The 12,867-nt window shown below is 37.9% G+C and overlaps 1 protein-coding gene across 3 annotated transcripts in view; it reads right to left on the bottom strand.

Moving 5' to 3' along the window:
* Positions 1-12,867, bottom strand: part of SLC10A7 (solute carrier family 10 member 7) — a 145,076-nt gene that overhangs the window by 31,743 nt on the left and 100,466 nt on the right. For all 3 annotated transcript variants that reach the window (XM_033061118.1, XM_033061119.1, XM_033061120.1), the window contains one exon: positions 5,339-5,422. In XM_033061118.1, the coding sequence (XP_032917009.1) occupies positions 5,339-5,422 (84 nt within the window). The remainder of the gene's footprint in view (positions 1-5,338; positions 5,423-12,867) is intronic.

The following is a 12,867-nucleotide window of genomic DNA, read 5'->3' as shown; positions in this document are numbered from 1 at the left end:
CTGATGGTTCACCTGCTTTCCTAGAACATCAACAATTGTCAAATTTATCCTTATGCTACAGAGTGTGCAATCCAATGTTACTGTTCTGAACGTTTCTTTTCTGAAGATGGGGTGGAAAAAAGCTATATTTGCAACCTGAGGAAAAAAAAATCTTTTTCTACAAACAACATGCTTTTTTTCCCCTCAGCTTACCAAACTCCCCTAAAAGCTAGCTTACTCTATTATACCAGTCAGTTTACTCACAAGAGGTAGCTCCCAACACATAAACACCTTTAAAGCAAGGTTTATAAAAACCACATGAGGCCATTTTCAAAATTAACTTTCACATTTTGGGGTAATTTGCAACTGTTGTTTTAAAACCTTATAAACAGGTGCAATGTGGCAGGAATGTGAAGGGTGCCTGCAGCAGCAGCACCTTTCCTTCACATTTCGCATTGTGGAAACAAGGCTCTGCTCCCTGTTTGAGTCAGGTGGTAGCAGGGAGTGAACTGTGCTCTGAAGGCTGTTTATCCACTTTTTGGTCCTCTGCAACAAGCTCCTAGGAGAGAGAGACAGCTCATCTCCCAGGGTACCTCTCCTCCCTGCAGCTCCCCTGGACTTTGAAGAAAATCAGGGCTATTTCTCTGTGGATTTAATTTACAAGAACAGAAAGATTTAACACTGTTCCCCCTTTTTTTGATAACAATTCTGTTAATTTTTGTTTCCTCCACCTTAGTTAAATAGTTCCTTCTACTCCCTATCAACTGCCACCTACCTTCCCCTTTCCCTTTCTCATTCTTTAAAAATAAATACCTTGCTAAGCTTTTTAGTTTCAATTTCACTTACAACTTGTATTGCAACATAGCACCCTTTTAGACTTGTGTTTATAACCACAGCTCCCAAATGCTGATAGGGCTCCTCTGGAACATTTTGGGCAATGATGCAGAAGGCACTTAAAATCCTTTACTTGTAGGACATCAAGAGTTTTTTGGCATGTGTGACTAGATTCAGTGAGGATTTCTGTACTACTGGTTTCATTTTATAGATTTGGGAAGAAGAACTACATAGAATCATAACATTAATTTTAGCTTTAGTTAAGGTCTGTTTAATGTGAAGTGCCCACTTTATGCTGGCAGACAAATTACCAATGGTCTAACTAGAGAATGCATGAATGATAATGTACAGACAAGCTTTTTATTATTTATTCATAGAAAACAGTGGGTTTTGGTGTGCTGCTTTGAAAAATGTTCAAACTAGTAGAATATAATGAAAGCACAGTGAAAATTCTATTTCATTAACATTTAATCATAAATCGCTCTTTAATATAAAACATAAAATAAAAGTCTGTCATAAGCACTTAGGTGCAGGGAATGGAGAAAGTCTGCAAAAAGGGGAAAGGAAACATTGCAGTGGGTTTCACTGTTCCTGTTATCTGTCACTTCAGAAGAAAAAAATAAGCAAAGAAACAACAGTCTCCAGCTAAATCCCACAACTGGTCATGATGAAACTGCTTGGATATTTCTCAGAGCCCTACATTTTGATGGCTAAAAGTATTAACAATATCTATGGACAGGGAAACAGTGATTATAGCAAAATCACAACAGCTCAGGAGCAGCAATCTTACCCAGGACTCTGCTACCCAGATAAAAAAAAATCAGAACTTTAAGCTGCCAAAGCAGACTCAAGAATCTTTTCCATGAAATATCTATTACCATGTTTATGGTATAACAAGTATTCTCAAATTCCCCTTAGAGGTATACAAGAGTGATGCACAAATAATAAGCTCTTACCCACTACAGATCTTCAAGGCTTATAGAAAATTAGATCTTCATAAAATACTACAGATTATGTCCCTTTTTGAGACCTCTTGTCAGAGGGGTCTTATTCGTTACTCTACAAATACAAATGCAATATTATACTATCAATACTGATTTGAGTAACACCAACCTGGCAATTGCAAAGCACATCTGAGGACAAAGGCTAAAACATTTTTTAGGTTCAGGCAACCTGCACATCTCTGAATGCAGAGAGATAGATTATCCTTATTGGAGACCATCTATCAATCACTGCTGTCTGTGAGACTGGATGCCTCTAATAACATGATATCTTCTTCCTCCTTTAACAGGTCTTCCTTCCCATAAGGAATGGGTCACCACCTGAGCAGAGCCTGTACCTGCAGCCCTTTACACATTTCAATGTCAGCAGCTAGAAGAGCATGCTTGACTTCTGTCAATAAGTATTCCTAAAAAGCTAAAAAATGGTTCAAAATTGGAAAATAAGTGGAAAATAAGCATCAATTACACCATTGTGACTTCTTTCTCCCAGCCATCATCAAAAATTCTGACAAGCCAGCCAAACAACCAAAACTGTTGATATCTTTTGCCATAAAGCAAACAAAAAGCCCCAAACATAACAAATCTAAAAGCACCTTCTTCTCTGCTTTGCTTATATCCCAGGGGCTGCTCAAACAGCCAGCTCTGCAGCCTGCTCAGGAAATGAGCATTTAGGCAACACAGGTTTTCCCAGAGGCAAGATTTTTTTAAAGGAAAATAAAGCCCTTGGAGAATGCTTCCTTTAAGCAGCCTCCTGTGTTTTACACTGATGTGGTTTGAGCATAAAGCCCCCGTTGATCACAGATGAGTTAGGAAGGCTTAGGAGAGGCAGGCAGATTTCCAGCTTGGGTTTTTGTTTTGTTTTTTTTCCCCAATCAAGCTCTTTGCTACCAGGTAACCTTACCGGGCATTCCTCCACTGATTTTCTGCTGAACAGTATGGCTGCATGTGGTAAGGAATTGATGTTGTGGGCATGAAATGATAAATTCAGATTAATTGCTGAAGGCATCGTTCAGGAATTGTGGGTCACTACCTCCTAACACATCTGGAACCCCAGAGTGAGCAGCCTGTGATTCACAAACATGTCCCTGTGCCACGTGTCAGGCAACACTTCAGTGATGAGCCAGTGGTGATCTATGAACACAGGACAAAACTTCCCATTTAATTGGAGAGGATGAAGGGCAAGGAGACCTAGCACTGGGTCTCTTGGTATCAGTCTTTTTCTTGTTCATGGTCTTCCCTGACTCCTGCCCATTACTTTTGGATATCCACATTCAGAAATGGTTTCCATTCCTATCTGGGCAGGTTGGTTTACCTTTTTACAGCTCTACCTAATCAAGATGATCAATGTAAACTATTGGTATTTCTGATCTGTAGCTTTCATTAGCATTTATTCTCTTTTACATCCTTTGAACAAATATAAAAGTGCAGTAACTTCAGAAACAAAGTCTTTGTGCTTAGAGGAAAGTGAGATACTTCTGTTGACGCTTCACTTCCAGAAACTGCTTCAAGCACTTTTAAAGAAGAATTATCCTATTTCTTGTTGAAGTGTATTTATAAAAACCCAAACTATTAATTTGTCATTAAGTTACACAAGCTTTAAGATTCTCTATTTTTTCTTTCAGTCTTTATCAGAACTCCTAAATCCCATGTGAATTATGCCTCATGACAATTCTGATTTTGATCCTGTGATCACACAGAGCAGTTATTTCATATGCCTACTGCTCAATTCATGATACTCAGCCTTATCACTTCTTACAGCTGAAAGAACACCCAACTCCACCAATTAGCTAAAACATAAATTTCTTACAACATCTTTCCAAAGTAACATTCCATTACATATACAGATGAAAGTTCTCTTGAAATTTTGCCATCACTTTGTCCAGTGACCTACCATCATCTTTGGGCTTATTACATTGCAGCACAGATGCTGACACTCCATGGCTATAGGACACTTTATTGCTAAATCTGCTGTCATGCATTTGTTTCCTAGAAATTTCCACCTAAGGCTGCCAACTAACAGCTTCCACTGTTTGCACCTTTCAGAAGAGGATTCAAGTACTTCTGCTTGCCTGCTTTTGGTGGATGCTTAATTTTGACAAGGTAAGAACACAATACAGAGGTAGGTTAATCAGCAACCCTTTGTACTAATTAATAAGGAAAGCCTTAGGCATCTAATTCAAAGTATGAGAACAGTTCCACACCCTTCAGGAACACAGAGCCACTGTCCATTTTCCAGATTATGTGATTGCAGAGAGCTTACACTGAGGTGCTAATGCTGATGACTACTGTCATGCTGATCATGCTTCAAAGTGTGTTTTTAATCAAAAGAAACTTCACTAAGAATTTGTTAATTTTCAGTACATGCTGATTTTGAAATGTGCAATTATAGTTTGATACAAGACTGATTGACTGTGCTATGTAGCACAGGCAGTGACAGATATTCCTAACCTTGTCCAGGGTGCTCCTTTATAGCCTCCACTTTCATTTGCCTGTTTTTTAACCATGCCTTCCATTTCTAAGTTTGCTTTAGGCTGACAAAATTCAGAAGGTTCCAGCTGAATCCAGAGTTCAACTGCATGCTAGAATGAGCTGCAAATCCCCCTAATATTCCCTCTGTGCATTCTGAATGCCTGAGAACAACAAAATTTACAAGTAAGTAAAAATTAGACTTAAGTTATTTTAGTGCCCAAGAACAGTGACAACAGTTATGACAACTTTTGGTCTTACTATTGTGGTTTCCCACCATGACATGGGAGAAAAAATAACTAATACTAACATTTGTGAACAAACAGACACTACAGAAACAAGATCACAGAAAACCTTATATATGCAATTAGCATTTTTTACATTCAGTGGAGTTTTCTATCATCTGCTTTGTGTGAATAAAGCTTTGTGTGAACATATGAACAGTGAGTATAAAAATTAACTGTTGAATAACTGTTCATTCCACACATATCTTCCACTCAGTGTAACATGACAGAGAAGTCATGTAAAAATAGTTTGCAGTTGTACAACTAAACCCCTTACTGCTAAGCATAAGCAAAATGGCTCGAACAGCCTTAATTTTATGATTTCTTAACTTGTGATCGCTTAGCCTTTATATGCTTATTAATGCTGCTATTTTTTTATTGCTGTAATTATTAGTAGATACTACACAGGGAGGAAGGACTTCCTTCACCCCCAGGCAAAGGGCATATGACAAAAGGACTGTGTAGTATTCTCAAAGCTCATTTGTATGGGGCTGGAATTTCTCTCAGCCTGGGCTGCCATTTTTCCCACTTTATGTTCACGAGCTCCCTCCCCGCTCTGCAGCAGCGTATGTTTGTGGTAGTGAGGGACAGATGCTCAATCTCCACAAAGATCAATGTGGCTCCAGGGAGCACTGTAGCATCTTTTCCCTGATATTAGACTTCAGTGTCCTGAGGCTGTTCCTATGTGGCAGCTTATCAGGTTGCCAGTCTGTCTTTAAGATAGCTCTCTTTATCTTATTTTTTAAAATAAGAATGTATATTTAAAAGACATACCTGTCCAATAATAAGAGGGACTACAACAGTCATAAACAGCTGCGAGAATATGGATGTAAAAGGCACAGAGGAGGATGATCCAAGCTACAAAATAAAGATGTACCATTAACATTGCACTTTTTCTTAGTATCTGCAAATTTCACACACAGATAGCACACATTAATATGCATTTTACTTTACACATAAAAACTGGGAACTGTGTGCACTGAAAGTAGCTGCACACATGTTTAATAGTTAAGTCACAATAAAGCATTTGGTGTTCCACAAAACAGAACTAAACCAATCTCTGCTTATTTTATAACTTAGGGTAATATTTCGTTCAATATTCATTTAATTGAAAACCTATTACACATATATGCCAAGTAAATTATGTAAGCATTTATAGGATGATAATCTAAAGAGACAGGGAGTGAATCCTCCTAAGTGAACAGTTAGATCAACTTACATTTATACAAACAGGCAACAGAAGTCAGTGTAGTTATTTCACTAAATAAATGAAAATAACGAAACAGTGAAGACAACATTCATAGGTTTTATTTCAGTGTTGTTAAAAAAGAGATATAGTGGAAGTATAGAACTATTCTTCCATTAAGACAACTGAACTGACAGGCTTAGTCTTCAAATAGGTGATCTCCAATAGTGAATGCTAGAAGTAATTTTTTTAAGGTGCAGGTAGAAAACAGAACACTCAGTCAGTGGGATTTCTGGAACCTGCTTCAGAATGTTTAGGAAAATATACAGTATTTTTTATATTCTGACTGGATTTGTTTTTGGCTAGGTAATTAGAAAGTTTCCTTTAATGTAATTTAACACCTCTTTAACAGCAACGGAGCACACATCAAGAAACATACTCTAAGAAGACTGAATACATTGCCAGAGCTCCCATAGACAATCACTTGCTTCATGATGAGGCAAAGGACACAACATTAAGGCTTTCACAGATCCACTCTATTTTATATTTTGCACTTCACTTCAAAGATTCTCAAAATGACGACAGAATACAGAATCCTTTCAGCACCATCTAAATGATGCTGATTTTCTAAAACATTCTTACACACATCATTCTCATAAATTATACTCATATTGGATTATACTTTTCACACTTACCTTCCTTTCTGAGCTACCTGCATGACAGACAAGGTGATCATGCAATCTACTAACTTTCTATAAACCTGCCTTGAAAAATCAACATATGGCCATACAAATGGGTTTGGCATAAAACAAGACTCTTCATAAATTTGAGCAACAGAAAAATTGGAAATTCTATATAGTGAAATACTGTACTTTATGCAGAAATGTACAACTGCACTGCTTTTTTGTAGAGTTGTACTTTTTTTTAGTGGGTGAACACTGTGGGGGATGTCTCTGGGCAAACTGAGCTTTTGGTGCAGGCAAATGGCATCAGATCTCATATGTCCCTTTCTGAATACACTCTGGGTGGAGAGTCTCAGGAGGAATGTACAGGATCTGGCTATTTCCTATGTGCTACCTTAACTGGCAACATCAGCTGAGGCTCAGTCTGACTGCTTAAATTACAGCATCCCATCACCATCACCTCCAACTTTAATAATGTGGGCACATGGGAGGGTACCTGAGGATGATGCCACAGCTGAGAATTTTGATCTGCAGGTAGGGACTATATGAGCTTAAATCTGAGAAGTAAAAGCTTGCATAGGAAGATTCAGATCACCCATGAGTACCCAAAGTCTGGCAGTGCAGCAATTCCCAAGGGACACTGGGCACTGTGAGTGTTTCCCTACAGAAAGCACAGACCTCCATCATCTCACTCGTGATCTCCTCATTGCTTTAATTCTTGTAAGCAGCTTCTGAAATTTTAAAAGGTTCTTAGTTTTTCAAATTGTATTTGGACTTATTGTTACGTGCTGAGGAGCTAAAAGCATTACTTACTGTGTATTCCAGGAAGCCTTTTCAAGTGAAAGTGAAGATTTTTAAACTTTAAAATCTGCCTGGGCCACAGAGGAGTCAATCTAAGCAAGCCAGGACACTTGCACAGCTTCACAGAACTACAAGACTTTGGCAGTGACTCCTGTGCTTCTCCATAAAAACGTTGATTGGACTTTGCTCACTACTTTTCAGTTTTATGCTCAGTGGATGCATAATCAGTTTCTAAGTCAGGAATGAAAAACTATTGAACAGTATAACACACTGCTGAAAAAGGCATAGTCTTGCCAGCTTTTAAAAATATTACTTCAAATGTAGTGTCTTCAAACTGTTGGGAATTTTAAAGTATTTTGTGTATATCTAATATGTTCTGCTTCAGATGTGGGGCTTTTGGTATTTGTTTTGCTGTGTTTTTCACATAATTACAAACTGAATTAAAGGTACTGCTATGTCTTCAAACAGACTTCTAAACTGTATATTTTGAAAATAATTTCAGTGGGCTTTTTAAAATCAAAATCTGTTAGATTATGTCTATCAACTCTTATATTACCTTAACCTTAAACCTATTTCCTGAGAAAGACACAGGAGATCAGATATAGGCTGAAGAGAAGGCACAAACTTCTCAATCACACAGAAAATAAGGATATAACCCAGACTCTGGACATATGATAGCTAACAAGGAATCAAAAATACTAAAGCACCCAAAGGTAATGGAAGCATACTTTGACCAGGGCTTTCTCAATATTTGTACCATGAAAACTCATCAGGCTCACATGTCAAAGTGTCCCCTGGACTCCCAGACATTGCTTGGGTTCCAGAGTTCCTTTGAAGGTATATTTTGGATATATTTGCCATGTTTGTTTTGAGAAAGAGAAGTGAGAATTGTGGAATATAGAAAACAAAACCCTTGATACAAAGTTAATTAAACCTCCCTACATACTTACAAAATGCAAATATTCTGTCCAAATGAATAAATAGGATTTTGCTCAGGTTTTAGTTGGATCAAGCTGATTTGTGTACTACCTAGATGATGTGCATTGCACACAAATAAGTTAAATTATGTAAAATTATGTTAAAATGGCTGACTATCTTTGGCTTCCCTCCTTGTCAAAATAATCTCTATGCCTAAAAATAAATCTTTTTTCAATGGTAAAAGGACATACTGTAAGAACTGGCATAAAAACTTCATAAAATCAAACTGCTGATTTATAGCCAAAAAAACCCCACCCTGACCTGACTGGAATGACATATGGAAGATAAAATGCACCACTTAATCAAAAAGAAATCACAAGTTTCATGCTACCATATTGTCTATGCTTATTTAGGAATATTTTTTAAAGTTTGATATTGTGAAGAGATTTTTACACACCTTTCTGGATAGCAGTATTTCAGTTACAGGTTTAGTAATAAGCCAGCCCTGCTTTAATGGACTCACTATTCAAGAAGAGACCCTGAAAATTCTTGATTGGGGAACGACACTTTTCACTTAAATAATCTGAATTATTTCAGCAGGGTAACTCAGATAAGCATAAAGATAATTCCAGGCAAATCTTCCCAAACAATTCTGTCACCATGCAATACTTCAAACCTGACCTGCAGCATTCTTGCTAATTTAGTCCTAGACCTTTCTTCTCAAGAGACTGCCTGTTTTTAAAAACCCAAGAAATAATTTAGTGGATTTCTTTATGAGTTTGTGGTAGAAACACTGGCTTATCCTTAATTAAAAAGCTGTATTTAACTGGATATGGTAAAAAACAACAAAGAGCAAAATCTTGCATAAAAACAAGACAATTCCATCTCCCAGCCTAGACTGCCTCCACAAGCCAGATGCTCCATTCTCATCTTTCTGGCTGACCAGGCAGGTGTCACAGTGGGTGTTCCCACATTCCCACTGCCATGGACTCAGAAGAAACACATCCTCCCAGTCCCACCAAATTACAGCCCAGTGACAGGTGTGCTGCACACATTGCGTCCACTTTGGAGCAGGCTGTCCTTTGGGGGTGACTTTTACTCTCCCAGTGCTCTGCTGCAATTAATGCTTCCTCAGGTTGTGTCTTTGTGCTCTTCACACACCATCAACCAGCTTCAGCCTCACCAGCTGTTGAGCATAGAGGAGGAAGTGAGGCAGGGGTGAAAAGAGGGCAGAACCGATGGGGAGGGGCACTACTGGCTGCCCTTTTACACAAGATATTAAATTTTAAGCTTTTCCACATTCTGGCTGGCTACTCTGACACCATCTTTAAATTTTGCATTCAATGCTGTATTGTCGCTGCTTCTGGTTCCACTCATCCAGCCCAGATCCAGCTGCCAGAGGCCAGTGTGGAACACCCCATGCCCCAATCCCTTTACATCCTGTTGTGGAAGGTTATCAGGCAGATAACTCAGTAAGGCAGAGAAGCCATGTAACAGATGCCAGCTCCCAGCCACTGACCAAGAGTCATTGACTGGTACCAAAATAATCCACCTCCAATTATTCCACCTGTTATTATCCTTGGAAGAGAAGGGGAGGCATATCACTGAGAACAGAGTTTCTATAGAACATGTTTAAATTTTAAAATAAAGCTTTTAATTACGCCTGCCTCTTCCCTTAGAAAGGGGTGAAAGTACAAGAGATTGCATCTAATGCTTTGGCAGTCATGTATTTTAACAAAGAGATCTTTCAGTATTATTCTTAAAAATTAAACTTAAGTTCCCAGTTCTGATAAATAACTAGATATATTTAGCATATTCTTGCATATTCTACATGTTTGTGTAGCTCTGGGAGTTATTTGGCACAAATGAAAAAGTATCTATTTGTCTACACATACCCTCCAGTTCTGTTGCCAAATAAATAAATTTTAAAAAAAAATCAAAGTTTCACATTCAGAAGTATAGAAAAAGAAAAGCTGACAATCTTGACCTTTTTTTTTTTTTTTGTTTAAATTTCCTAGCTTGGGCAATGAGACTGTATATTTTGGGTTTCCCTTGCTGAAGTGATCACAGATGCCTAATCCCCTTTGGGTTCCCCTATGACACATTAAATACCAAGCCAATCCAAACACACCCGTGGATTTTAAAGCCTTTTATAGAGCTGTAAAAATAACCATAGGGATTCTTCATCTGAAATACACCGGAGCTACTCTTCCACTTAACCGAGGTGCAATGATCTGGAGGGTTAACACACAGAAACAAGATCAAGTTTACAACCCAGAAACACCTAAATGGGAATTAGATTAATACCCTTGGAGAGCTCGGACTTAAGGACTAGCATCCAAAAATTCTGCTGCAAACAAGGGGCTGACTAGGTGGAAAGACATAGATTAGTCAATACAGGGTAGTTAAGAACCATGAATATTATTTATCCATGAAGAAGAAAACTGTGAAAACCAGAGGAAATAAATCAGTTGAGATAGAGGATGCTGGAGACATTGCAAGAGGCCTGGATAAGCCCTTGGTGAAGCAAATTGCACAGCTGTGCAGGATTTGTATTACCTGGGCTGGAGAAGGAATTAAAACTGGAGCAGATGCACAAAACACCTCAGATTAAGGGATTTGTTTTACGAATTTAAAGATTAGAAATGCATGGCTTGTTTAGCCTAGCTGACTGAAGGCTGGCAAAGAGAAAGAGTCAGGGAGATAAATTTCAGAGAAGTGCTATTCAGATGTATAACACTGGCAACAAAGACACATGGATTACACATCTTTAACCAGTACTTACTGGAACAGTACACAAGTTTCTAGCACTGTGAGGGTGGAAGGAGAGAAAAACATCCTTATTTTTAGGTTGGGTCATGCTCAGTTCTGAGGTGAATTGCAAAGCATGGAAAAGAGCTGGACTGGCTAAGTCAAGATGGGATTCTACTGGTAGCCTGGTTCTAAGATCCTATTAAAGATGTGTGGCTAACTTCTGCCCATGTTGAAGCAGGTGGTGCACTTGAAAGGCTCCCCTAGTTTTACACAGATGAAAATCTCAAGAGCAATAACCTGTAGAAAAGCACCTAGAAAATCTACAGTATTTTGTGTGTGAGTCAGGAACAAGGAGGTTCCCTATTATTCTCTGTTACTCGTTCCAATTTAAATAACAAAGCCGTAAAAGATGAATGCGAAAAAAGCAATAAAATTATTAAGTAAATATTTTACAGCAGTCATTGAAAAGTTCTAATTAATTGTAAAGAGTTTGGATCAGATCAGAGAATTTTGTTTTCCCAATGATTAAAGAAGAAATGAAACAGTGAGGTAAATAACCAGGTAGAAATAATGACGCACTTTAAATCTTCCACATGAGTGAGTTGATCTGTTAATAGCTAATGCACTGTGCTGCTCTCCCTGCCTTCCCCCCTCACTGTAATCAGCCTTTTGTCACATACCAGTGAAATCCATTAGCTGCAACTTCCTTATCAACTTCCAAGGCTTTCCAGCTACTAAGATATTTGCATATTTAACGATTCATTTGACTGGTATCAACTCTCATTTACCAAGTGCTTGAGAAGAAAAACAAGGCATCGTGTGTAGAAGTTCTGTGTAAAAACAAAAAAGCACTCACAGCTCCTTTCAATAAACAGATTTATCAGAATTAATGGAATTGGAGTAGACTTGGTAAAAAAATCTGAGAACTATTCACAACTTTTAATTTTAATTTAAAGATTGTGAGTACAAGTGAAAGCTCTTCAGCACTTAAATCAGCTTCTAATTTCACTCACTTTTTTTATTTCACTTTTCTCTGTGCTACTTGCACCAAATCTCCTTCACTTGTCTACTCCTGAATTATTTCAGGAGTGCTACTTTCCAGTACTTATGACATCACCACTACAATGCCAACATAAAAACAAAAATCCAAAAATCAAGAACAGGAGCAAGCTGATAAAGCCTTGGGAAGATTCTGTTTTGACACAAATGTCATAGTAGTTTTATTGGCAAAAGACCTAAAGGGGGAGTAATTCCTGACAGTCACAGAGAATTTGCCAAATGTATCTCTAAAAATACACATAAATTTTGTATTGGGTCTTTAACATTCCACATTAACTGCTCTGCAGGCATGCTTCTGAAGAATGTGAAGTACATAAAAATGTAAAATACTGACTCATCTCTAATATTTTTTATGGCTTTCAACAGAAGTACATAGATTCACACATTTAAGACTTTTGCTGCTTAGAAAACGAACCTTGGAGAAAACAAAACTTCTTTTTCTGCTTTAAAAATTTTCATGATCGATGTGCTACTCTGGCTTCAGTTAAGTGTGCAAAGTGACAAGAGGGAGATGGACAATCTCACTCTCTGAATGCTTTGGTACACAGCCTCCTAATCATTGTTAATGAAGCATTTCAGAATGCTGCAAAGAAATATCAAGCAGCATAACCTCATGCTAACTTGGAACTGAATTAACTTGCTCTGTTTCTGCTCACCACATGTATGAACTCCAGTTATATACAGTTTATGGGACACTGGCCATTTGCAACACCTTTGCTGCACATATTAACTGCTAATAACAAGGAGTAACATGAGGATGATTATATTGCTCATTAACATATCTTGGGAAGAAAGATTCAATAGCTTCTTATTAGGCAAAATGTTAATCAGAGGTATCTGTGATGAAGTCAGATATTCTTTATAAAGTTTAGCTAAGCATCCTCATACAGCCCAGTAATTAC

This window comes from Catharus ustulatus, chromosome 5 (assembly GCF_009819885.2).
Source record: "Catharus ustulatus isolate bCatUst1 chromosome 5, bCatUst1.pri.v2, whole genome shotgun sequence".
NCBI classification, from domain to species: domain Eukaryota; kingdom Metazoa; phylum Chordata; class Aves; order Passeriformes; family Turdidae; genus Catharus; species Catharus ustulatus.
This window is presented reverse-complemented; position numbering and strand designations above follow the sequence as displayed.